The 27,794-nt window shown below is 44.6% G+C and overlaps 1 protein-coding gene across 3 annotated transcripts; it reads right to left on the reverse strand.

Annotated features, from left to right (window-relative positions):
- NCAPH (non-SMC condensin I complex subunit H) lies at positions 1 to 27,792 on the reverse strand. 3 transcript variants are annotated; one of them, XM_010959030.3, is made up of 18 exons: positions 27,690 to 27,792; positions 23,502 to 23,721; positions 23,268 to 23,358; positions 22,486 to 22,578; positions 22,018 to 22,156; positions 21,402 to 21,526; positions 17,321 to 17,510; positions 16,153 to 16,244; positions 15,155 to 15,360; positions 11,300 to 11,448; positions 10,571 to 10,677; positions 9,773 to 9,895; positions 7,341 to 7,451; positions 5,981 to 6,163; positions 4,986 to 5,099; positions 3,221 to 3,312; positions 2,614 to 2,689; positions 1 to 491 (listed from the first exon to the last, which is right to left on the reverse strand). In XM_010959030.3, the coding sequence occupies exons 1-18, from the start codon at positions 27,706 to 27,708 to the stop codon at positions 432 to 434; spliced, it is 2,190 nt and encodes a 729-aa protein (XP_010957332.2). In that variant the 5' UTR covers positions 27,709 to 27,792; the 3' UTR covers positions 1 to 431. The 3 variants fall into 3 exon arrangements, with proteins under 3 accessions (XP_010957332.2, XP_074210588.1, XP_074210587.1); XM_074354487.1 differs by having other exon boundaries at positions 4,998 to 5,099; positions 23,502 to 23,745; positions 27,690 to 27,744; XM_074354486.1 differs by having other exon boundaries at positions 23,502 to 23,745; positions 27,690 to 27,741.
- Between the last annotated feature and the right edge of the window lie 2 nt (positions 27,793 to 27,794).

Raw genomic sequence — 27,794 nt, forward strand, 5'->3', positions numbered from 1 at the left:
TTATTTAGAATGATTTTATTTTTAAGCATATATATACATTTTTAAGCACATATATGATGTATTTTATATACATGGATTTGGTAGCTGTTAAAGGACAAGTGCCTACTGGGGAATTCTTTTCTACAAGAGTGAAGTATGGAAAACAACAGAGCAATTTAGGAGACAAACTATACATGGATACAAAAGATGGACACAGTTTCCATAATCACAAATGGTATCCTCCCCGTCTCCTCCCTCCTCCTCACCACAGAGCAGAAAATTTTTATCAAGGACAGAGCTTCAGGGTTCCCAGATGGTGAAGGAGACAGGAAGAGCAAAAGAGAAGTAGGTACTCTGGTGGCTGGCCGCAGCCTCGCCACAAGCCCACAGCATCGTAGCACCGAGTGTAGATGTGCTGGTCACTGAAGAAGCGAGGACTTCTCCCCGTAAACTCAGTCTCCTTGCCCCACGAGCACATCAGAAAGATCCTCGGTTCCTTCCAGCTTTAGGTTCTAAAGGAAGATGAAACACACATGAACTTTGGTATACAGAGAATACAACAATCATCCAACAAACTCTAATGGAGGTAACAAGGTAGTGACCACAAAGAATGAGGTTTGACCCATTGATTATAAGTAAAACTGTCACAGCAAATATAATTTGTGTGATGAAGCTGGTTCCAAATCCTTGCCAATCACAGAAGGAAAGAGGAAAAAGCAAAAAGCAAGCCTTCTCTGGCTCTGCTTCTTACAATAATCTCTCTGTAAAGGGCTCAAAAGCTAAGCTCTTTGCCCTGAAGGAGCTGAGGGAAGTGACAGGGAGGCCCCCAGGGACCATGACACACATTCATTAGCCCCACCCCTGCAGTGCCTCAGAACCTCACCTCTTGATGATGGCCATTATGTCTACGCTCTCTCTCCTGTCCCCACATAGGCCTTTCTCCTGCCTCCCAATTCTTCCCTGACCTCCTGCCCGTAGATCTGCCACCAGCTCCAGGTAACTGTTCCCTCAGGACGAAACAATGGTCAGAAGCCCTTCTTCCCTGACTTCACCATAACCACCCTCCCCTCTCCCGGCACTGGAGGTGGGTGTGGTGTGCTGGCACTCAAGAGCCCTGCACCCTTTTAGTGTACCTTCTTCCACTGCTCAAGATGGGCAGCTCAAACCTCACTTCTCGGTGGGTATATGAGGGGGAGCTCATTACCAGAGTGGCTGATGAAAACCAGATGGTTGGAAAAACCAGATGGCAGAGTGGTTGATGAAAGCCAGATGGTTGAAAAAACCAGATGGCAGAGAAAAACCAGAAGGAAGGCCAAAAGGTGGGTCATATCCTGGCACTAGGTGTTGTGAGATTTCTCTTGGTGGCTCTAAGCTCTCAATTATCACAGATCCCTATAGATTATCATGGTAACTGTCAGGGACTGTGTTACCAGTCAAATCTTCTCAATAGCCCAAAGCCAGGCCCAAGCAGTGGCCTCAGTACTTAGCCCAACGAGTCATGGTCCATCTCCCGATTCTTCTGGGGCCCCTTAGAGAGAGATTTGATCACAGCAAAATGAGCAAAGCTGGCAATGCCGCTGGGGTAGGCAGAATAGTGCTGGAGCCAGAGCGCAGTGGACCGCGGTGAAGCCTGGAACCATGGATGCTTTTTAGCAGTGTGTCTGCTTGGCCCCAGTCTATGGGAACTGAGTGAGGGCCAGAGAGCCGCTCTCTCCCAGCAAAAGGCACCCTGGCCCAGTGCAGCATGATTCTCGGGCTGGTGCAACCGAGTGAAATCACCAACACTCTTAGAACCTGTGACTCAGGGTAAGTTTCTGAGCTTTAGAGGCACCATACATTTTAGAGGCCTGTGCGTGCTGAGAGAACACACGGACTGGGAGTCAGGCCTCACCCAGAAAAGCTTAGCAGTGGTACTTGTGAACAGAGCCAGCCCCAAGCCCTAGTGATGCTCACGGAATATACTACAGCCCAGCCCACGGTCCTGAGGACAGTAAAGGACATCAGCCTTCAAGCAGCACCAACACACGGGCTTGCTGGCTGCCTGGCTGGGGTGCCTCCACAGGTTCCTGAGAAGATGGGTCTCCACCTGCCCCTTCAGTGACTGTCCCACAGCCACTCAGCTCTGCTGGCTGGCGTGGCACAGGGAGGAGCCAGGTACACTGTCACAGCCAGCACTTCTGCTGCCTCCGTCCCCATGACAGACATCTCTATTCCCAAGGCTTTCTTCACGGCTCACGGTGGCTCCACGTTGCCAGTATTGCCTCCCCATCTCTAATCTCTTCCTGCGTTGGTCTCTTTTCCAGCCTCTTCTCTCACCTCTTCTCCCCGCCTCGTTTCCCACATGTCCTGACTTTGGCTCTGACAAGATTTGGCCTTTAAGGCCTTTGACACCCAATAATGTAAAAGCACTTTATGTTTTCAGGATGGAAACTGATAGATCACAATTTCAGCATCTAATATTTTTCCATTTGGATCCTCATAATTTTCATTTCTGATCACACCTGATGGCCTTTCTCTAAGCTATTTTTAGGTGCCTGGTTAACCCTCTGGGTTAAAGGTACTCCACAACTAATAAAAAGCTCCAAAAGGTTATCACAGATAGAGAACACGCCCACACTTACCAGGTTTACCTACCTTTTCATTGGCCAAATGTAGGAGACACGCAAAGGCCAGAGGTATAGAGAGGTTCTGAGCCATGAGGGGAGGCAGGCTGGGAAACAAGGAGACAAATAAGGATTTAGCTGTCACTGCAATTCTAGGAACAAAGGCTCTTTCATCAAGTATGAATGCACATGTCCAATGAATAAACTAATGAGAAACAAAAAAATATTTCAGATGCCTTTCAGAAGCAGGTTTTTTTGGGGGGAGGCAGGAGTTGGGGTGGTGGTAATTAGGCTTATTTTAACGGGGGTACTGGCAATTGAACCCAAGACCGCTAGCAATGCTAAGAACACACTCTACCACTGCGCTATACCCTCCCTGAGAGACAGGTTTTTTGTTTATTTGGGAAATTAAATATTTCCTGTTGCAGTCCAGCCACTGGTGCAGGAAAAAAATGCCTTTTTAAAGCTGGACTATATTAACTCTTTTACCAATGCAGAGAAGAAATGGAAAAACCGCAAAAGTGTTAAAACAGCAGGGCGTGTGTGGAGGGGTCTCTCACACCAACAGCTCGGGCTGGAGCTCCCTCAGCCAGAGCTCGGTGGAGGCGGGGGCAGGGCCCCGAATCTGTGGCTTGTACCTCTTCTGCAGGTCCTTTGTCAGCCCGCTGAGCATCTTCTTGTCAGCCACCCCCACTGCATCCCCTGCTTGTCCATTCTCACTGTGGTTGGCCTAACAGAAAGACACAGATCAGACTGGGGCCAGTACATTTTTGAGAGAGCAACATAAACTTGTAAAGCTGTATTTCTAAAAAGAAAAACCTATATCAGATCAAAATCAAAACGATTTCTTAGGTACACTTTGAACAAAAAGGATCTATAAAGGGACCCAGTGCCTCAGCCAAACTTCTGCTCAGGGTATGTTCTGGACCACAACACTGACACTAACCAAGTTATGGCAAATGTGGATGTTGGTGGCCAGTATAATCCCAGTAAAGGAAAAACTGCAAAGAGGCTTCTAGGTCCCTCTGAAAAACAAAGTAAGAAAAAAATGGCAAAACAATAACAAAAAGCCACAATCATTTATAGCTTCTACTGGACTACACAGCCAAGAACAGCAGAGGATCCATACCTAAAAGTAGACTTAAACTTAAACACACACAAAACAGGGGCCACCTCCTTGCTAGTAGCCAAGCAAGGAATTATGAAACAATATTATATCTGGTATTTGTATTAAAATAACTCAGAATTTGTACATGGTGTGGGGGGAGGGACAACAATGGGTGATAACATGGATAAAACACTGATAACTATTGGAAATGGGCTTTGATTATACTATTTTCTACTTAAAAAAAATTGTGAGTGGGTTTTTTTAGGGGAGAGGGATTAGGTTGATCTATTTACTTATTTAATGGAGGTGCTGGGGATTGAACCCGAGATCCCATGAATGCTAAGCACACACTCTACCACTGAGCTATATCTTCCCCCTGTTTTCTATTTTTGAATGTTTAAAAATTTTCATAATAAAGAGTTGCTTGTTTAAATAAACCTTTAATTAACCAGAATCCCTGGATTCTGTCACTTAAATTCAGAGGTTAAGTAGAAGCCTCTTCCTACTTTTTAAAAGGCACATTTCTTTTACATTTGCATCCTATCCTCCTTTAACTGATAAAACCTAATGAATATGACTGAAGCTTTATCTGACATCTAAGACTGCACAACTCAGTCTTCTATTGAATCATGAAATTTCACTTCTCAGACAACAGAAGGTGTAATAGAATGGGTTGAGTTTGGAAAGCTGAGCAGAAGGAGTCTGGAAGACAAGTTGGAAGGATTCTACTTAAGCAGAGAGTTCCACTTAGTTGGGAAGAGTTAATCAAGGGTTCACTTTGCTCTGAAGGAGAGAAAATTTGACAGCATTTTTAATATACATATAAAATATGTGTATGTATTTCACTACTTTCCTACTTTCCCAAATCAGAATTATTAGATCAAAGGGCTTAAACATTTTATGGCACCTGAGATGTTAGAATTTGCTTTCCAAAAGGGTCATTTATCAACTTAACTTACACCAGCAGTGAATAAGTACTCCAATTTTCCCCCAATCTACACCAAAAAACATTTAATTGCTAAGGCTGTTATTTTAAAGCAGCATAAAGATGTTCTCATTTGTATTTTTTGATTACCAGCAAGGCTGAATAATGTCCCACACACTGGTTTACCATCTGTATCACCATTTTTGTGACCTGCCCATTCATATACTTGGTTCATTTCTCTTTCAAAGGTGTGATGTTTTCCTATATTTCTGAATGGATGGTTTCCACATTAGCGCTATTGGTCTTAGAGCTCAGACAAGAGCTGCTCTCCTACGTGCTGGGCACCTACAGAGCGAGCAGAACACCTTACCTCTGCGCCCACCTGCTTGGGGGTTTCTGTCAGCAGACTCCACATGCTCTGCTTCAACTTCTTCATGTCCATCTTCTTGGCAGTCTTAGCATATTGAATTTCAATTTTATTCACCTGAAATAGGTACGTGACAAGTAAAACTAAGCAGAAGAAAGAAACGTTTACCATTAGCTCTTTGTAAAAAGAAAGTCTGAAGTTCAAACAAAGAATCTAGGTTAAACCACAAAGTTACAGAGCTTTCTTTGGATATACTAAAATAGAGTCCCTCATTTCAGTCCAATTTCATTTTGATCAAGTGCAATCTTCATTAAGGCTATCCTGGAATTCCAGTGTAAAAGAAATAAGTGAATCAAATATATATGAAAGCAAAATAGATAAACAAGTTCTACTGTATAGAACAGGGAACTGTATTTAATATCTGTAGTAACCTATAATGAAAAAGAATATGAAAAGGAATATATATATGTAGTTGGGTGACTGCAACATTGTGCTGTGCACCAGAAATTAACAACATTGTAAACTGACTATACTTCAATTTAAAAAAATTTTTAAATAAAAAAACAAATATATATATATATACAGATATATATATATATATATATGAAGGCACCAAGCCTGTCGGTTTAGAATAGATGCTTGATGTATGATAATTTAATGAGTTGAATCCGGCTAATATTTTCCAGTGCCAAGTAGCTAGCACAACCGGCACAGAAACCCACCTTCTCTGCCTGCAGTCTTCTTTCACATACTTTCCTTGTGACTGGCTTGCCCCTAGTCATATGCTTTATCACAATCTTTGGAGAGATGGCTAGTTCCACACAAACATAACTAGCATCAGTTCATTCACTACAACCTTATTTAAGAATCAGTCACTTAGCAATGGGTTAAAATCAAGAAGGAAAAAACCCAAGCTCAGACCAATGTGACTCTCATGAAAGAGGCAAATTAAATAGATCACAAACAACATCAAACGTAATTCTTGGCTTCATCCTTACCTTCTGAGGCTCAGCTACCAGATTTGACTCCCCATAAGTGGTGATGTCTAATCCCTGGACTTGAGGCACGTCACTGTTGTCTTGTGTTGTTGTAGGCGGCTGGCCAGAATGAGGTGTAAGGTCAGAGGTCCCAACTGGTCCCACAAATAAGTCATCTGACTCTTCATAATCACTGTCAGCAGCCTGGGCAAGGAAATAGCTCTTTAGGTTTGGCACAGCTGCTGGAAGGGCTTAGAAATACCCTTGAAACAGATTCCGTAGGCAGCAAGAGTAGGGCGCGCGAGAGTTCGTGACATTGAGTCAAACCTAGGATGGGCTTCCAGGTGCCTCCAGTCATCTTCCTGTTGCACATAAACCCTACTGGGGAGTCGTCTGTTAACTAAGACCTCTGTAGTGAGAGTTAAAAGGAATCCAACAATCACAACAGCCACAGTGTCCTTTTGCTTCTAATGAACTTAGGATTTCATTTTACAGAAAGCATTCTTAAAACACTTCAGACATGACTGGCTGGCAGCAGGGGTCCTGCTGGGAACTGGCAACAAAGTCATTCTTGGACTGAGCCCAGCAGGAACAGACCAGACCTCTGGGGTGGGGCCCAGGAATTGGGGTTTTTAAAAGACTATATGGGTGATTCTTATGCACACTGAGTTTGAGAAGCACTAGTCAAGAGGTCAGTCTGGATTTTCACTAAAATACAACCATCTACCTCTCTTCCAAGTAAGAAAATAAGATGAATAAACTATTCTTCCCATTCTTTTTCCTCTCCCCACCTTCAGGGACACAGTTGGGGCCTAATCACCACCCACCCCCCTCCGCCGCCGCCACTTTGTTACACTTCTGTCTGCTATCTTATTTGTAGACTCACAGAAGGAATTTTGAGATTAGTCTAACTAAAATGTAAAGGTGGGGAGTTGCTTATACAAGTTCACAATATGGGATCAAAACGAGAGCTACAAGCCTGGTCTCCTGAGATCCACTCCATATACTTCTTCCCCATTAGAACACAGTATCTTCACATGTCTGTGTTATGTCTCCCCAGCCAAAATACTAGCTCCTAAGAGTGGAAGTGTTTCCTTCTCTTTGAAATCCCAAAATAGCCAAGGCTGGGGCTTTATACAAGCTACAGACTCCATTCACATGTTGACTGTTTACTGGAATATGCCCACTTTTTTCCTGCATTCAGAGCTTGGAGGCTGTTGCCTCAGCTCCATGATGCCTGGGGCAGAACAGCCATCCACAACCCCCCACCTGATCCAGAATTTCCTACAGCCTTCTGGTATGTAGGAAAGGGTGAGGAAGGAAGCAGGAGAGAAAGACTCTCCTGCTTAGAAGAGAGGACAGAGCTCTCGGCCCTGCTTACCTGTAACCCAGGACAGAAGTTGGAGGTGTCGTTGGGGTTGTTGTAATTGTAGTCTTCAATTTCTTCATAATGCTCGGTCCATGCCTTCTGGCCTTGGGCCATCTTAAGTAACTAGAGGAAGGAAAGAACAACTGCTGAAAGCAATTTCTAGAAAGGCAGCTAGTAAACTAGGTTGGGGAGAAGACCTTAGTTTCTACAATCATCTCCCAGAACTCAGGGTTATAGAGCTCCTGAAAGGCCATCTGATCCAGCCAACTTCCAACTAACTGCTCAACTCCACTCTAGAGTAAGCCCAGGGCAGCAGGGCTCCGCGCTGCCATCCATCCCAGACCAGAGTGGCTGGTTTGCAATTCGGTCTGCACACAGCTTCATTTGAAAAAGTGTTTCTTCACTAAAAACAAAACCACCTACAGCTATATGAAAAAAGAAGTAAACTTGTTGCATTCTGACAGAAAACTCAATCACTGCTTTAAATCAAAGGCAGCTGGTCCCATTCCTGGGGCCAGGACTGCGCCCCACACAGCTGCAGGGAGAGACACTAGCTCCTCTCCCTGCCATCATATCCATGGGTCCTTGTTCCGCTTTGAGGGCCTCACAGAACCAGTCCGCCTCCTCTTTTGCGAGTGCCTACCAACTACAGCCCTTCAGATATTTGCAGGCCCTTGGACCAGTGATTTTCATCTGGGATGTCTCTTCGGTAAAGGAAATGGAATTAAAGGTGTGTACAGTTTACAAAAGCACACTGAATATTTTAATACAACTGTATACTCCAAAAGCAGCCAAAAAACCTCAAATGATTTTATAATACAAACCTAAAAATAAATTAAACAATAGATATTTAGTGATGCCCACTTTCTTCAACTGTTCCTCATATTACAGTTTCTAAATCCCTCCCCATTTAGAATACTCTCCTCTGGACACACTCTGAATTGTCCATAGTCTACAAGAAATGTTTCAGGAAGGGTGTGTGACCCCCTTATGTACTGGCTGGTTGCTATAAGAATCACCCTTTAAGATATTAAACCAGATGGGTGGCTGATCTGTATAGACTCTAGTCAAACTGAGTGTTTACTGGCCCAGTGTTTACTTTCCATTTTCCTAGTTTAACTCTGCTAGAAGGATGAGGACTCTCTGGCTGCCTGGCTGCCCTACTACATGCAGGGAAACTTGTTCCTGTGGATAACAGGAAGCAAGAGTTCTTTTCTCTGTAAGAAACAATTCTGAAAAAACCCCCACACATTAAAAACAACTCCTGGAGTGCAGTGATCTAATGACCTTGCCCCACCACCCTCACATCTGAATATGCAAATTACCATCTAAGCCACATTCTTCAAATGCTAATAAGGGCCTGAGGGAGAAAAATGTGGCCTGTGGCAGTGGAGAGCAGCTGGAGGATGGGCCGGGCGGGGTGGGAGTGATGGAAGTGTCCAACCATCTCCCTGCAGCTCCCCAGCAGCCTGGCTCTGCTCCTCCTCCCTTGAGGGCTCTGTTTTCTGGTCAGAGCAAGCTGCCCTGGCATCCAACTAACACTGACTATGGCACTGTTGTTACCACGGCTGCAACCTGGCATCTCTGCATTTTTTTCTTTTATTTTAAATTGAGGTGTAATTGACATATAACATTATATTAGTACTTTCTGCATTTTTAAGAGTATTTCTGTTAAGTGAACAGTGTTGATTAGAAAGAAAATTATGAATGTTGGATTATAAAAACAGAACGTGAGATGTCAATGAATTGGTATACACATCATTAAGACCTGTGGAGAAAAAGGCAAAATAAGAGGAAACTATAGACTGTATACTTGACACCACAAGATTAAACCAGGAATGCAAATGAGCAGAGGGTGCACAAAAAACGGAACTTAGCAAAAACCACTGCCTGGTTACCCTGGCAACAGACATAGACACTTGCTGCTTAGCATCACCAGAAGAGCCACAGACAAATGCAGTGAACAGCAACTGAGGGGAGCAATACCAGCCAGTCTAGAGCAGGCAGGACTGCACAGACGCTCAGCACCTCTGTTACCCTGAGTGTCACAGTGGGCATCTACACCTTGATCGGGGGAGGCAGTGCGGCCTGGTGAAAGTATCTGGCTAGTGGATCCACAACTATGATGAGAAAGTGAAAGAATCAAAGAAACAAGAAATAGCTAACATCTTGTAAAAACCTTGTGAAAAGATTACCTGTTTACCGCCCTTGCATTTCGGCATGTAGGCCAGTGTCCAGCAGTGCGACCAGGTGTTTCCAAGGCTCTAGTGAGCATCTGTCCTGTGAGCGCTTCCCTCTAGCTCTGCCTTACCCATGAGATTCCCGCTAACTCCCTGCATAACACAGACTCTCCTTTTCCTCGAAGGCACTGCCAACCACTTGACACCTCTGATGCTATAAGCAGGTTCGACAACATGACCTCAAGGATCCAAAGAACAGCTTACCCTGGTGCCTGGTTTGAGGTGCAGCTGGACAAGATTTTCAGTCTCATAGTGAAAGTCTGTAGGAAGAGTGGTGGCTCTCCAATTCTGGTTCTCCAGAGTGGACTTGGTCAGAATAGTAGCAGCCTAGTAATTAAAAAAAAAAAGTTTTTAGGTATCTTTAATAAAAAATGGTGTGTGTGTATGTGTGTACTTTTTTTGTAAGATGCTTGGGAAGGGTTTGAGCAGGACTAATCTGCCATCAGAGTTCCCACTTCTGTGTAAAGGGGTGATTCTGTTAAAATATTATTCATATTCTAAACTTGATTCTCTCTGCCACCAAGTTTGGAACTAGTTCTTAATTTCTAGGGATTAAGGGAGAATGAAGCCATCCATTTGCTTCAAGAGTTCAATTTATAATGAATTTTTAAAAATCACACCTAAAAGGAAAGAGGAGTGCAAAGAGTAATTTAAGAAAGCACAACAAAAACAAACAAAAACAAAGCGTAAATAAAGGACAGAAATAGACTCACAGACAGAGAATACAGACTTGTGGTTACCAGAGGGGTGGAGGGTGGGAAGGGATAGACTGGGATTTCAAAACTGTAGAATAGACTACACTGTATAGCACAGGGAAATATACACAAAATGTTATGATAACTCACAGAGAAAAAAATGTGACAATGAGTGTGTATATGTCCATGAATAACTGAAAAATTGTGCTGAACACTGGAATTTGACACAACATTGTAAAATGATTATAAATCAATAAAAAATGTTAAAAAAAAAAAAGAAAGCACAAATAATAAATCCAGCACAAACCTTTGTTTTTCGAAAATATACATCAAAGTCAATATCATCGTCAAAGTCTATTTCAAAATCCTTCTTTGTGCTCTTCTTTCTGTTCTCTGAGTGTGAGGTAGCACCTTCTGCACAAATGAACACAGATGTCAACACCACTCACCTCTGTGGCCTGTCTACTCATCTCGCAAGATCCTTTGGCAGCCTTATCAACCACAAGACAGCATTTGTGTCTGAGCATCATAACAGCACCAGGAAAGGCAAATCATACACCTAATTTTCATCCTTAACTTATAATTTGTGTTTTTTCTAACAAAACACAATAAAAAGATATACTAGTTAATCACTTCTTTTCAAAGAGAGAATGCAAAACACGTTAACGCTGGCACAGCCCTTCGGAGGCTGCAGAGTGCTGCCTGTGCAGTTACTCACACAGGCCCTTGGAAACCTGGGGGTCGTTCCCACCTCTGGCCGCCATCTGAAGTCATGTGGGCACTGGGGCAGTGAAAGTCACAAGCCAGCTGGCCTGCCTCCAGGCGCTGACTCTTCCCACTCACAGGCTTCACTCTTAACTGATCCCTCATCCCAGGCCAGGCCAACCAACTGTCCAACCAAGGCTGCTTCTCTGTACTTCTACAGCTGGTGAGGAGGTGTAGGAGGACTGGCATTTCCCTTCCTCGGCTGAACTGCTTGCTGACTGGCAGGGCATCTACACTATCTCTTCTTAAAGTTCCGTCTAGAAGTCCTTACGTTTGTGTCGGGGTCTAAAGCGCCAGTGATCCGGGCCAGCCCACATCGACATGGTACGGGGACTGAAATAGGAATACTCTCCAGGTTTCATCGATAGAAGGGGACACATGGTCCAGATGTCTCCATCCCCGAGGGGAATCATCTCTTCTCTGCAACACACATGAAATCATGTTTTTACATGTACAATCACGCACGTGTCAATATACCCAACACGGTGTAGTTACATGTAAGGCAGCACATGACGCAGCTGAAGACTCTACTTTTTGCACAAATGGGCAACATTTCTAAGAGTAAGTCTGATATAAATACTTCCTTGTTAATAACCCCTAGCTTTCACTTCATCAAAGTGCTGTTGCTTCGTTTCACTTTATAACAATACGATCATATCTATACAAGTATTTTGGATGCTTCATAAAATGCAAGTTTTCCCATTTAAGAGACAAGAAAACAGAGATAGAAAGAAATTAAGTTTTTATATAGGACTACACGGCTAGCAAAACGCCAGAGCTAGGAGCTGGACAGAAATCCCTAAATCCCAGCCCCAGGGTCTCTCCACACACAAGGCTTCCTGCTGCACAAGGCAATAACCTCATTCTTTCTTCACCGTCCTTCCGTACATGAGGGCTGCACTGACACTGCTGGGGTTCCTACTAAAGGTGAGAAAGGTGTTATTCTCATTTATGTCCCTCAAATGATTGGCCACCCGCCTTATAATCTATCTGTTAAGCCATCGAGCGTTATTCTTTGCTGTATGTGAAGGGTCTAAGTGGCCAGTCCAGCATGGCAGTTTCGCGTTGGGCTTTCGCCTCTCTGCAGGGTACCAGAACAGTGAGGTAGCCTTCACCTGCAGGCCTGTCACGTCGGGAAGCCTGTCGGTGCTGCTGTGCTCCCCTCTAAGGGTAAAGGCAACGAGGGAACTTCACCCAGTGGGGGCCTTTTCACCTGTGCTGAGCCATACGTATAAATCCCCTTTGTAACAAGCCTTATGGAATAAGCTGAAAAAGCTTTAAAAGGGGATTTTGCCTTTACCTACAAAATCTTTTTTTAAAAAAACCCAGTAAACTCTATTTGTATATTTATCATGTAATTAAAACAATTTAAAAAATATACTAAAAAATTCCCACTTTTAGTCTGTAAATACCTAGCCTGTAGAACTAACTGTACTGCAGTGTGAACCCCACAGGGAGAAAGAAGACAGCTTCAGGAGCACCCCCACCAACTCTCATAGAGAGTCTTCTGTTCAAGCATTGGTGGCTGGGCTGGGAATTTATCGGGAACTTGTAGGCAAGGCTATTAAGAGCTTGGCTCCCATCTTCTGAGTCTGTGTGCCAGAGCTGGACTGAGGCCCTGGAAGCTTGAACTCCAGCCTTTTAGTAATTCTTTCAGTACACAATGCTATGTGGCAGGCTCCCTACCGGTCCCAGCTCCCCCACTCAACAGCTGACCTAATCCAGCCTACCTGTTTTTCAAGGCCTGCCTGCCATCAAACCGCTCATCCCCTCTGGAGGAAGTCTTTGTATTTCTTCTACCTGTGCCCGCAACCGCAGGGCCCCTCCTTCCACCTAGTGCCCGTTCAGCCAAGCTGCACCAATACCTGCAGGTCAAAGGGCTCCCCCAGCTGCCTTCCAGCACACAGCAGACATGCCTCACTCGTGCAAGCACAGAGCAGGCTGTGGTCGGGGCCTGGACCATGGACTAGATCTTTAACCACAGCGAGCACCTGGCAAAGGCACACCTGCACCCAGAGAGATCGGCTAGAGAGCACACGGCCCACTGCTGCAGGAAGAGGGAGGCTGCCTGAGCTACTCTTGGACACAAAGCACTTTCTCAGACATGCCTGGTATTTATAATTCAGCATTGCCCCACCCACCTGAGCTAGAGAAGCCCTTAAAGATCTTCCAGTACAGTAGTGTTTTCAACCCTTGGGTGCACAGGACAAGCACTAGGAAGATTTGGGGAAACCGTGATGTGATGCCTGGTGGGTAATTTTGCATCAGAGACACTGAGTTAAATGCTCTGGGCTGGAACCTGCCACCCACAGCTTATTATGTGCCACCAGGATTGGGCTAAGGTGCTGGGCGACTCCCAGCTCTACCCCATTACTTAACCTCTCTGAGCTTCTTTCCTCAACTGTAAAATGGGGATAACAGGACCCAGTTATAGGGTTGTTGCAATGATTAAGTGATTGCATTTTATATTTTACATAAATTATGTGAAATAATGCAGGTAAGGCACCTGGCACAGAGTGCCTGGCACAAAGTCAGATAATAAGGAGCTCAGTAAATATCAGATACCACTATTATCACCTAGTCCCAATCTTTCATTTTATGGGTGAGAAAACAAAGACCCCAAAGGTGATGTCACCTGCCCCACAGCTCACAGCTGTCCACAGCAGGGTCAGGTCTAGTTCAGTTCAAACACTTACTGAGCCCCTGGGAAAGGCTAGCACCATGCCAGGGGTAGGGATTTTAAAATGGACAAAACCCTAGACCAGAACCTAAGCCCCCTGCCCCTAATGTGCTCAGAAGGATGGAGTGTAAGATTTTGTTCTGTCTGGAATTGGGGAGAGAAATGGAGACGTTAATTCAAAATTTATTCAAAATAACTGTCTAGGTCGTAACAAAATAACAAAATGGAAGAGACTGAAGACCTTTGCTATGTCAGCTCCTCAGATGTCACCTATTGTTTAGGAAAAATGAGAGCTCTTCTCTGACATTTGAAAATGATATTAAAAGACCTTGTCCTACCAACCTGCCTACCATTGTCACTTCTTAGAAGATGGGACAAAATCATAGGCTCGTTAATCACAAATCAGGAGAGGAGGGTTCTAAAGGTTCTAAATTACCTACGTGGGTAATTCTGCCTTGAGGTCCAAACATTCAGGCCCTTGACTTCAACTCAGATTTGAAGAGGCATTATCAATCTAATCATTTCCCACATGGGCAGACAAAGTGAGCTTAAGAAAACAATCTCTTATCCTGGAGACACTCAATCAATGCTCTTGAAAGGATTTTTGCCTCTCTGGGAAATTATACTGGACAGCTTCTAAAGTCTCACCCATACCGAACCAGCTTTGCTATCCCCAGGTTTGCCAAGCTGCTGCTATAGGCACAGGAGTTATCAGAGCGTCTGTTCTAGTCTCATGGTATCTGCTACACCCAGGACCATTCAAGACCTCTAGAGGCCCTTGGCACTGCAGGATTGTGGAATCCTGCTTCCAGATCATACTCATTAAAACAATATTAATATATTAAACACATATGATAAAAGCCAACAAAATTCTGATTTTTGTATGATGCCTACTAGAGTAATCAAAAATTCAAATTACTAGAGACCAGTTCTACCACCTCCCCTACCCCATATGCTCAATTTTACCTGCTCTTTTAGTTTTCCCTGTTTTGCTTGTCCCTGGTTTATCTAATGACCCAACACTGCCCAGCTCTCTCTTTGCCTAATGCTTCAGGCAGGGGCCACTTTTTATGGGTAATCAACACATAAGTCTGTTTCTGTCTATAACTGATGTGGAGTGATTCAGCCAAAACCCAGACCACATGTGGGGCCTCAAAAGGGAGCATGCTCCATGCTACCTAAACAGTGATGGTGAGGACAGCCACCACTGAAGTAGCCACTGTAACTCAGCACTTTATGTATTTTAGTTCTATGCTTACAAACTCCTGCAGTGTCAGTTTTATGAGCAATAAGTGTCTTAGCTGACACTCAAAGGCAGGTTGATTCCACCGTGAGTCAGAATGGCTCAGCCTGTGTGATGACCTGGCACACCAGCCCAGGCAATCACAGAAACGGAATGAGACCGTCCCAGCCGGAAATCTGGGAAAACTCCTATGGGAATCTTACTGGCAGCTTTGGACGTGGCACGGCTCCTTCCAGTTCCTGAACTCTGTGTGATCCCCAGCTGCAGTGCAGTCCTGTTCATCAGTGGCATCGAAGTCATCCTCCAGGGGCCCATCAGCGAAGTCTCCACAGTCACTCTCTTCCACCTCGGCATTGATGTCAAATACTTGGTCGTTCTTCTTAAACTTGTCCACCAGGGCTGACACCGACTGGAAGGAACAGAGAGAGCTCTCCAGTTCTCCACATCCCCGCCACCACCCCAGTCACCGCTGGAGCAATGGCCTCACTGGAGGCGCCTTCTTGCCCCTAAATTCCAGTGTCACCCTCCCCCCTAAACACCAGAGCCAGTGTTCTCACGACAGCAAAGCACTAAGGAAGTTTATATTGTGCGGCACAGGAGGAAGCAGTATTGTCATTAGGCACATTCTGTAAAACATGAAACAGGAATCTGCATCCATTAACTACATGTTTAGAGAGAACTGTTTTCCATGGAGACCATTTATTTTGGAAGTTGTACTAAGTAGGCTAAAGGGGACCGGGCTAAAAATACACAGAGGAAAGCTTTGCACATGACAATTTCTCAGGAAGCTCTGTGCCAAGGGACTCAACCCCAAAGAGCAGGAAATTCCCCAAGCTTGACAGCAGCCTAAAGGACCATTGGGATAACCAGGTTTGAGAGTAAACCTGATAAAAATTGTGCACCCAGAACAGAAGGGATGCCTTACCCTAGGGAAGCAGACAGGAGACAGACAAAGCTGATCCCAGAATTCATTTAGCTGTCTAATGGGCCTGCTGGCACACACAACCCACTCCCCCCACTGCCTTAGGATTTAGTCCCAACAGAGATGCCAAAGGAAATATTTTCTGTACTGCTGGCTAAATAAAAATGATGCCACAGTCTTGGTTCCCATTGGGCAGAACTAATCTTAGGCCATCTCACTGAAACCACAAGCAGTTGGAGAAATGCCCAGAGCCCTCAGAAGTCCAAAAATTGACCACACCTCATTATGTGTTTCACTGTCCCATTTAGTGAACTGGAACCCGGCCAGGGAAGGGCAGATCTGGCGATCTTCCACACACTGCTGCAAGGGCGCTGGGAGGGCAGGAAGATCACAAAGAAGGATCAGAGCAGGAGGAGACACCCTCACCCCCACAAGACGAGCAGAGCAGCACAACGGGAGGACAGGCATGGCCACCTCCGGTTCTCGCAGAGGCTCAGGCGCACACCCGCACTGGAGGCGGCTCTGCGCCGGCATTCCAGGAACTAGGAAGACACCGGGGCAGAAACCTGAAGCATGGACATCTGACTCTGAAATGGGCTCCACGCCCTACGATGGAATTGGGAAATCAAAAACCCTTCCTTAAAGTGTAAAAAGTGCACAGCCAATTATGCAACGTTACTTATTTTAGTCCCGAACTAAACGAGGTACAGATATACTTACCAGGATTAGAGTCCCAGTTAAGAGCATAAACTTGGACAATTGTTAGTATAAAACAGTCATACTTAGCAAATCTTAGACAAGAATAGAAAGGAGAACGGGCACCGTGGACACCTGCACAGCCCTGCAGGGGAGGATCAATTTCATGCAACACATGCAAGTATAGCTATCGTGAGCCTGGCCTTCACACCTACCTGCGCCTGCCACGTCCTCAGGGGACCCTCCCCATCCCCGCAGAGGGGCCATGGACAGGTAGGATTGGGGGAGGGGTGGTGAAATCACTGCCAAGCCAATAAAAGGGGCTGACAACAGGACAGGTCCATTCTCAGGCCACCACCCGGGAGTCTGAAAACAATGCACAAAGCCCTCTTCTCCTCAGGACCCCTGGATTGGTAATAAGTGAAAACCAGGCCTCTGGCTCAACAAGGCTCTTAAAGCCCCTTTCCCAAGCCCAAACCCTGACACTCCAGGTGACTGTGAGACCTGACTGCTCACAGGGTACCCAAAGGGCGTGGCACATACAGACCATAAGTAATGGTGAGTGCTGGCTACTACTGTTATAGACTCTGTGCTGTGGAGAGGACAAAAAGTTAGTTTCTCCAGAAAAAATGGCCACGCTGGCATTCCAGAGGAACCTTCTGGGTAAATAAGCAACATAAGAGCATGATGGGCTTATGGAAACTTCTCTGATGACAAAAATGTTCTGGTGAAAGGCATAATGTGGTCTTACCTTTTAAATCACTCATTTCCACCCAACCTAAATCCGGCAGCTCAAGGGGCTCTCCAGTGGAGAGAGTGTGGACGTCGGAGGGAAAGAGCAGCTCGCTTGTGTAGTCGCGGCAGTGGAGCGTGGAGAGAAATACCCCTGCTGTGCTGCACTCGTCAAATGAGGCCGCCGTCTTCTGGAACATGGGGTCAATCTGAGCACAAAAACAGAGGGAACCCAAGAATTATGGGATGTAGCCTAAGGAAATAGAAAATCTCATCATTGGACCCTGCTCATTCACTGCTGCATATACTGGATTGAAATGTCTCTGCTCATGACCAAAAAAGGGGAGGAGGCTTTGTAAATGATCAGGTAAGATCCCATCCCAGTTAAAAAGAAAGGCTGTATGTGGTCAGATGGATAAGGTATACCGTTGTCATGCACCGTAAGTGGTGACGAGCTTATACCGTGTCAGTCCGTTCATAGTACACCAGGACAGTATCCTTCTGCTGGTCCCTTTCCATAGTCACTGTTTTCAAACATCTATCGCTAGTAGAATGCCAACACAACAAATTCTGCCTGTGTGATGGATCTGTTCACAAGATCCCATCATTCCTCTGAACAGAAATATTTTCCAAGATTTGGAAGAACACGACTAAGAGATCCAGGCAAAGGACAGGCAGAGTCAGCAGAGCTAGATGGCTGGGTTAAACATGAGAGAAACTGTAAGAAGACCTCCAAGGTCAAGGAGCAGGAGTGGCATAACTATGTGTCCCCAGGCACCAAAGGAGAACAGGCACAGGGCGTAAGAATGAGGACAGAGCAAGACACACACATGTGGCAAGAGGGTAGAAGCCACCAGGGACCCTACAGGAGGCCCTGTGACAGGAAGGTTGGGTACTGGGCTCACAGGTCTTTCTGATGTCTCAGGATGTGGCTACTACAGAGAGAAGGGGCCTTAAATAGGAGGACAGATGTGGCTCTCTGGCTCTTTCCCAGCCCCCCTTAACCCTAAGCCCAGCTCACCAGAACTGAGGTTCTCCTCCCACTTCCTGATCAGCTCGTCCCAGACATTCCCCGTCTGCCTACCCCTCACCCAGTCAGTTATACACCTAGTGGGTTCTCCTCTCTGTGTGTGTCTACCACCCACCCCTTCCTTCCCACCCCCATCATCACCAATATAACGCTTGCCTGATTTAACCCTTGTCTCTGGTGTCTCCCATTTCTTATCCTAAAAATACCAGTGGTGTTACTCTCACTCCCTTCCTCAAATGTTCATGGCAGCAATGGTTTCCCACCTGGAGCCCCTAGAGGTCTTAAGTCGTTAGTTAATGAAACTCAGCATTTCAAAGAGCCAACATGAAAACTGTACAGTGACCCATATTAAAGGTGAAAACACTAAGATAACCTTCCTGACTTTTGGGACCTAATTAAAGTTAAAAACTTTTACACAGCAAAGGAAACCAGCAACAAAACAAAAAGATAACCTATTGAATGTGAGAAAATACTTGCAAATGATATGACCGATAAGGGGTTAATATCCAAAGCATATAAGGAATTCATACAAGTCAATACAAACAAACAAAGAAAAACAAACCTGATGGAAAAATGGGCAAAAGACCAGAACAGACATTTTTCCAAAGAAGATATACAGATGGCCAACAGACACATGAAAAGATGCTAACACTGCTAATCATCAAATAAATGCAAATTAAAAACCTGAGATAGCACCTCATACCTGTCAGAATGGCTACAAATAGCAAATGTTGATAAGGGTGTGCAGAAAAGGGAACCCTCGGATACTGTGGTGAGAATGTAAATTGATGCATCCACTGTAGAAAACAGTATGGACGTGCCTCAAAAAACTAAAAATAGAACTACCATATGATCCAGCAATTCCACTCCTAGGTATAAGACTGAAGAAAATGAAAACACTGATTTGAAAAGATATATGCACTCCAGTGTTCATAGCAGCATCCTTTACAGTAGCCAAGATACGGAAGCAACCTAAGTATGAATGAATAAAGAAGTTGTGGTATATATACAATGGAATACTGTTCAGCCATAAAAAAAAAGAAAGAAATTTTGCCATTTGCAGCATCATGGATGGACTTGGAGTGCATTATGCTAAGTAAAATAAGTCAAACAGAAAGACATACTGTATGATATCACTTATACGTGGAATTTTAAAAAACAAACTAGTGAATGTAACAAAAAAGCAGCAGATTCACAGATACAGAGAACAAGCTAGTGGTTACCAGTCAGGAGAGGGAAGAGGGGAAGGACAACATAAGAGTAGAGGAGTAAGAGGTACAAACTATTATGTACAAAATAAACTACAAAGGTATATTGTACAACATGGGGAATACAGCCAATATTTTATAATAACTATAAATGGATTATTACCTTAAAAATTGTGAATCACTAAATTGTATACCCATAATTTATATAATATTGCATAGCAACTATACTTTACTAAAAGAATAAATACATATATAAAAGAAAAAAGAAAAAAAAAATTTTTAAAGATACATGTTGAAGTAGTAGTATGAACTTCCGTGTAACTTTTACCTAGATTCCTCAATGGGTAACATTTTTCATATTTGCTTTCTCCCTGCCCACCCCAAAAGACCCTTCTTAAAAGTAGGTATTACAAGACTCTGCCTCCTGCCAGTTATTAAGCTACTGCCACTCAACTCCAAATCCACCCGCTGTGCTCTGCTCTGTGATGCAGGGTCTGAGGCCACATTTCAGCCGTGCTAGCAGAAAGGGGCACTCGAGGGAGATTGCAGGGCCAGAGGATGGAGGGACCCACTTCTTTCTGTAGGATTCCCGTGCCGCGGAGTGTCAGCCAGCAGTGCTTCTTTACCCAGCAGCAGCGGGTCCCACCTGTGGCAGTAGCTGGATTTAGCCTGCACTTTTTCCTCATTGTGTGCTAGTAAGACACATCAGCATCAGCCAGCGTGCCCTCCTCAGAGTCTGGGTCCTGGGCCCGTGAGCCTCTCCGCCAAACTCAGGGACACTGGCATCATCCAAGCCGCACCCCTTCCTTGGAGGTCTGAGTTGCAGCTCCACCGGGCCCCCTTCTCCTAGCTCACCATGGCCTTAGGGCGCCGTATTTGACATGGTTGATCATTCTCCCCTCCCTGAAACTCTCATTTCAATACCTCACTCTCTTGGTTTTCCCCTACCTACTGGATGTTTCTTATTTAGCTGTCTGGAACTCTTAAGATAGGGGTATCCCAGGATTCATCCTTTTCCAAATACTCGCGTTCCCTTGGTGATCAGTTTCAGTCTCATGACCTTAATTACCGTTTACAAATGTTGTGGAGATAAGACAAAGAAAAAATCTAGTCCGTTATTGGTGGGAGAGTATATTGGTACAAACTTTTTTTGAGGGCAACAGAAATTCCATGCCTCAGAATTTTCTTACAGATATACTCCCAAAAGGATGCAAATATGTACAAGAATGTTCACCAAAATTAAAAAAAGAAAATTGTAGCAACATGTTTGCTTTAAATAAACTGTGCTAATTATAAAAAGGCCTCTAGTACCATTTCTTTAAGCAGATTGCTTAGGATTTTCTAAATCATATAAGGTTGTTTAAAGCAAGGACTCTGGAGCCAGACCTCTTAGTTTCAAAGCCTAGTTTGCTTACTAACTGTGTCATCTTGGGCAAGGTGCCCAACAGCCATGCACCTCAATTACCTCTTCATAAAACGTAACAAGGATGGTGTGAGGATTGAATGGGTTAACATAAGCCACAGGCCTAGGGCACTGCCGTGTGCCAAAGGCACACAGTAAATGTTAGCTATCATTACCACTGCTGCATATACTACGGAAGAAAATAAATGTTTTAATCAATTGAATTTCTCAGAATTTGCCATCTCATTCTACTCAATCATTCTGAAATAGAGAAAAATTGTCACCTACCCGCTTCAGTCTTCACTGTAAAGCTAAAGGACAATAATGCAGAGATACCAGTTGAACATCGTACTCCCTCGAGGCCTCACCAAGCATATACCAGCAAGGCAGGCTCAGCCTGGCCTCGTTTCTGCCCCTGAGGCTCTGAATTAGTCAGAGACCACACTGCACACTTCCTCACCTCACACTTTCGATCTGCTTCAGACATGTTGAGGTTGTTTATATTCTGCTCGATGGTTTTGTACGAGTGCTTCTTCCTTGGCTTTGGAGCCTTTTTGGCTGTTTCTGTTTCGGCTGGACTTCCATCTAGAAGAGGAAGTAAGACCACGCACTGCAGGGGTTGCTTTGGAGCATGTAACTGAACTTACTAATCCAAGTTTTTCAGAACTCTAAAGAGTGATCATAATTGAAACATGTACCATCCTCTCAAAGCAGCCGGCACATCTAATCTGCAGTTTAGGGAAAAACAAAACTACCAGATTAAGTATTTGGCTTCTGAGACAAGTCGATTTCCAAAGACCCCTCTCTCCCCCTCAACCAAATCAGAAACTCCCTAGTTGGTGATGTTTACTCAATCTTGCTTAAATAAAATCTAAAAGCTTTTAAGGTCCTTGTCTTTTACGAAGAAAAACGAATCTAGTGTTTGAGTACCTTCTCAAACACAGTCCTAAAAGTGTGCATGTCTTCAACAGAATGAGATAACTGACTTCTTGTGACTTCATTCTAGTGTATTACTCAAACAACTATCTGCGATGCCCTTTAAAAAGCCTCTTACATCCAGATCCCAACCCGTATACCTGCACCGTGGCTCTCTGCTTCTTCTGGAGATGGTGCTTCTTTGCCCAGCCCCCCAAGGACTCTGTATACATCAGCATGTACGGCATCCACACGCACAGCATAGATCTTGGTGCTGGCATCCAGAGTTCCAGCAGCCACCTAGTCAAACAAGCAGAGCTGTACTGATGTGGATCATAAAAAGGAACTGCAGAACAGGCGAAACACAGCAATCTTCATAAAATATTTACTTGCCCTTAAGAAAAAAATGACAAAGATTCCTCAAAGGCTGTCAGGGAATAAACAGAACATAATGGAAAGATATCCTCTCTACATTTCATCAGTTTAGGAAAGAAAGTAAAGTAGCTAATAAAATGTCTTAAACAAGGAAGGCTCTCATGTATTTGTAGGATTCAACTATTGTGTTATGCTAAGTATCAGCAATCATCGTCATTAATTCAGATGCAAGACAAGGTGGACATCCTTCTTACTTTAAAGTTGGTTGGTTCGGCATCTTTCTGTTTAAGAATCTCTGACATAAAATCAATCAAGTGCAAGCCAAAAGCATTCTTGGTAGTAATTTTCTGAAAACAGAAAATTGCAGAAAGGTTTGTTATTTGTAGCCTAGGTTCACATAAATAATGCTGCCCTGATGGGGGAAGCTAAGTTTTTAAACAGGAATATCCCATATCTCAACACAGATATCAATTCCCATGAATACTTGGTGACAAAGTTAAATCCATACCTATACTTCCTCATTCTCAAGGTCCAGAGTGACAGCACACAATTCCTGAATGTTCCTGTGCACAGGCCCCATTCTAAGCACTGACACAAAGGGGCTCAGTCACCATCCAAACAACTTTGAGGCAGGGACTATTCTCATTCTCATTTTATAGAGGAGGACCTTGCCACACAGTGGTTGGGTGAATTCCCAAGGCCACACAGTTTGTAAGTGGCAGGGACAGGATTCCAACTCAGGCTAGATCTAGAACTCACAATTAGCCCCACAACCCTACTATTTAGCTCTAGAACTCACTCTATTAACCCCTAGGCCATGTTGCCTCTCTAGACATACTGCAGGGGGCAGGCAACCTGTCAGAGGGGCATCAAAGGTCTGTAAGAAACAGTAAAACAATACTCCACCAGCATTGAGAAGAGTCACTGGAGAATAAAAGTGCACAATCACTGATCATGCATTCTCTATAGAATCAAGGCTAGATTTCCTCTCTGATTAAGAAGCAAAATCTTCACTGATAAACCAGCAGATACTCACATTTTCAGTGGACAGTTTGATACAAGTGGAATAATGCTCAGTAATCTGTGTGTTTGTAAATTTAGGAATCGCAGCTGAAATATCAATATTCCTAAAGGAAAAACAAAAAACTCCAGTAAGGATCAATGACACTGTAACTTTTCAAAATCCAGACCCAGAATCCACAAGGTATAGTGGTGATGCAAACCCACATCAAGGTGGCTGCCCCATTGAGGCAGTCCAGAGCCCACTCACCTACTGGAGGGGGAGGCCAGCAAATGAGGTGAGTCTGTGCTGAACTGTAGGTCAAAGACCCTGGAGCGTCTCCGCTGCAGTCGCTCCTTTTCGTCATCATTCTGAGGAAAGTCTTCAAGGACCGGGGTGCCAGGAGTGTTGAGAGGGGCCTTCCTGGGCAGGGGCATGGAGAACACCCGCTCTGAAGGTGAGGAGGCACTGTGGGGGCGTCCACGGGTCTCTGAAGGAGAGTTATTCATTGTGGCTGACAGTGATGGAACAAAACACTTGATCAAGAAACCTTTAACAGGACATGTCCTGCGTCTAAAGAGGGGCTTGGGCCTATCACAGGGTGGAAGTTTACTGCACATTTCCCATCAAGATTTTTCCAACTCTAATATTCTACAGCTAGAACCTCTACAGTTCAGGTTTCTTTGCGGGTGGATGATGTGTGTGATGGGTTTCTGATGCTTCTTTGCCAATCTGGACAAATATACACTATGCAGCTATTATGAACCTAAAGTACTATACGAGATATAGAGGTGGGTAAGAGAAAGTTGCTGCCTCTGATAAAGCTCACCAACTAGCAGAACAACAGACAGTATAACCATAATGCCAGGCAAGACAGAGAAGAAAAGATGCTGAGATAAAGCTGACGGGTGGGCTATCATGTCAGACAAGCTAGGTTCTAATCCCAGCAGGGAGACAGACAATAAACAACACAAATATGTACAATAAATAGAATGTTCCAAAGAATCGCCCACAGATTACTTGTTAACTGCAAAGGGAAAAATGTCTTTTACAACAAAAGATCCAGCAGTCATCACGTTAACCAAGCAATCAGATATAATTAGACAACTTGAGAGTCAAAAGGGCATAGATTCAAAAGAAGATAGGAGAAGGAAAAAAAGAGAAGATAGGAGAAGAGAAATTGGAGGGAGGCAGTTGAAAAGGAAGTGAGGTCAATAAAGTAATTTTAAGATGAGGGAGAAAAAAAAAAAAAACCCAGCTTGGTAGAAAGAACAAAACAAAGAGAATGTATTAGTCTCCTATTGCTGCTATAACAAATTACCACAAACTCAGTGGTTTAAAACAACATAAATGTATTCTCTTTCAGTTCTGGAGTCAGAAGTCTAAAATCAAGGTGTCATCAGGGTTGCATTCTCTCTGGAGGCTTTTAGGAAAGAATCTGTTTCTTTGCCTTTTTCAGCTTCTACAGGCCACTTACAATCCTTGGCTTGCAGTCCTTTCTCCCACCACTACAACCTTTTGTTTCTGTTATCACCTCTCTTTCTCTGACTCTGGCCCTCTTGCCTCCCTCTCATAAGCACCACTGTGATTATATTGGGCCCATTCAGATAATCCAGGATAATCTCCCCATCTCAAGATCCTTAACTTAATCATATCTGCAAAGTCCCTTTTCCCATTTAAGATAACATATTCACAGGTTCCAGACAACTTTGGATGGGCCATTATTCACCAAGATCATAAAGAAGAAAGGGTAAAAGTTGCTGAACAATGTACTCAAGCAGATAAAGGAGTTGCCTCACTAAGACCAGAGAGCCCATCCACAGCCAAAGGAAGGAAGGCGGAGAACAGAGGCACAGATGCAGATAGGGGAGCAGGTGCAATGGTGGACTTGTTGATATTCTTTTGATTGCTTTTATTTTCTTAGTAAAACACGAAGCAAATAAAAACCAAAAACTCCGTGGGTAAGGTGAGGGCTGAGGAGGTACTTGAGTTTTCAGGACAGAAAGGAAGACATGTCATCTAGGAGAGTGGATGAACCAGGGAGAACAGCATGACTGCTGGGCAGCTTTACGGTCCCTATAAGACCACTGGGTGTGCAGGGGCTGGGGCAGAGTAGGGGTTAACCAGAGTTGTGATTTTGTCAAGCAAGAGTAAGGAAGCAAGAGGAGGGCAAGGGGTTGTGGGTGTATGAAAAGGAGTGATTACACTGACTAACCACTGAATGTAAGCTAGGTAAGGAGGGGAACAAGGACACAAGAGAGGCGAAAGACAGTGAAAAGTAGAATATAGGTCTGCTGGGTCGAAAGATTGTTGGAGTCGGGGAACAAGAGGGAGTGAGTTAGAAAGACAGGAGTGATTGAGAAGTGGGATGAACTAAATGATATTGTGACGCAGCTATTGACAATGGCAAGGTCCAGGGTGTGACTATGACAGTGAGTGGCTACAGCGACTATGGTAGGCCAAGAAACAAGGTGACTGAGAGAGAGATGAAGGAACTGAGAGACCTGGGGGGAAAGCTTCCAGATTTAAGAATCAGAAGGCTTGGCTTCACACTCCAGCTCCATCACTTACTAGCTGGATAAAATTTAAGCAAGTAAATGCTCTAAGGGTTTGCTTCTTCATCCTCCAAATGAGAATAAGAATGTATACATCAGCTGGCTCAGAATTGGTGATACAAAAATATACACAGAATATAACACATTTTATAGGAACACATTAAAAATAGTGATACACAATAAACACTAAATGATTGCCAATGTGAGGGGAAGGGGAAAGGAATGAATAAGGATAAATGAGAATTAAAAATACAAGAACAACTTCACATGTGCCCCTGATAGCTTCCCCCAAGCCGAAGAGTATGATAACATAAGTTTCAGCTGAAGTCAAAACAAATGAAAGAAAAAGAAAGTAAAAATAGGAAGGAGAGAAGAGACATTTTTAGAGACTGAATCAAGAGTACCTGTGACTACTTGGATGTGAGCACTGCAACATAGGGAAGGGAGCTGTACCTTGGGAGAAGAGACCTTAACAGAAATAGAAAGCACTGAAGGAGGAACTTGTCTAAGAGGGAAACTCAAAATGGGAATTAGAGGCTCTGAATCATCTTATTTCTCAGAATCATCTTTCCCTGACTTCTGTCCTTCCCTTTTTACAATATACATTATTACATTATACATTACATCATACATTTGTTCATTCAACAGATAGTTACTGAACTCAAAAACACTTTCTGCATCCACTTCCTCACCTCCTACTCATTTTTCAACCCCTCTGGCCTGGCTTCCATGCCCACCACTTTGTGAAAATTGTCTTGTCATCATCACCCACACATTCCATGTTGCCAAACCCAGTGGTCACTCTTCAGGCCTCATCTCTCCTGAGTCAGCCGTATTTGCAACAGTTGACAATGCCCTGCTTCTGGAAACATTTTTGGCTTTTGTAAAACCACTCTCTCTTGAGTTTCTCCAGTTCTTCCTTCTCTAACCAGCCTCTAAATGTTGGTCCCAAGTGTTTTCTCTACAGGGTCTTCCTAGTGTTCTCACCTGTTCCTATGGTTTCACCATCTATATGATGTCCAAATTTACTTTTCAGTCCACAGGCCACTTCCCTGAGCAGCCCATATCACTCCCCTGAGTGTCACGCGCTTATCCAAGATTACTGACCCCTTCACCTGCCTCGGGTAAGCCACTTGCCATGTCCAAAATGTAACTAAATTTCCAAACCCCTTACCAAGATCTACAAAGGCCCTGCTTACCTGTCCCTCACTCACTGTTCAGTTACCATGTCCTGGTCCTCTCCCACGTCAGGCTCTTTCCCGCTTGCCCCATCACCCTTTTTTTTGACTGCTCCTTCGGCCTGGAACACGTTCCCCTCAATCTGCTTAAAACCTTCCCTCCACTCTGCTCTTCTCAATCTGAGTACTCACTTGTAATTATTTCTTTTACTGTCTATCTCCCGAACTAAAATACATGCTCTAAGAGGGTGGGATCTTATCTGTTTTGTTCTTTACTGTATCTCTACATCTGACAGAGGGTCTGGCCCAAAGGGAGCACTTCACACTTGTTGAACGAATGTGAAAATAAACACACGCGTGTTAAGCACACAGCGGTAACCACAACGCTTCCATGGCCCTCAACTAACGTACATTCCAGGAAAACCTCCTTACAGGGAGCAAGGTGCGGGAGCGCTGGGGAACAGACGTCCCACCCCCGGCTCACTGACGGAAGAGCGGCGCGGGCCGAAGCCGCGCCCTGATAGGGCGAACGCATCCCCGCCGGCCCACCCCGCGCCGGCCCTCCTCTCCCCCCGCCCGCCGGCCTCCCGCTAGGAGGGCGGAGAACAAGGCCAACAAGGTTGAGACCCGCACTCCCCGCTCAGGCCCGCCCGCCGGCCCTGCCGCCCGGAGCCCCTCTTTGCACCGGGCCCTTTCCGCGGCGCCTCCGGCCCACCCAGCCTCACCCGGGCAGGGAGGTCCCATCTTCTCAGCGTCTCCAGAGCTGGTTTTAAATCGCGCGCCGAAACGCCTGCGCGCCGTAACGGCCGTGATGACGTTGGCCGTGGGCG

The sequence above is a fragment of the Camelus bactrianus genome, chromosome 28 (genome assembly GCF_048773025.1).
Source record: "Camelus bactrianus isolate YW-2024 breed Bactrian camel chromosome 28, ASM4877302v1, whole genome shotgun sequence".
Lineage (NCBI taxonomy): Eukaryota > Metazoa > Chordata > Mammalia > Artiodactyla > Camelidae > Camelus > Camelus bactrianus.

Bases quoted from the DNA above. Each gene is read 5' to 3' on its own strand.
- NCAPH (XM_074354486.1), bottom strand. The intron at 17,511-21,401 runs GTGAGGAAGTGT...TTTTGTGCTCAG, and splicing joins AAGCAGATCGAAAGTGTGAG to ATTGACCCCATGTTCCAGAA. The intron at 15,361-16,152 runs GTGTGGTCAATT...TGTTCCTTCCAG, and splicing joins ACAGTGAAACACATAATGAG to TCGGTGTCAGCCCTGGTGGA.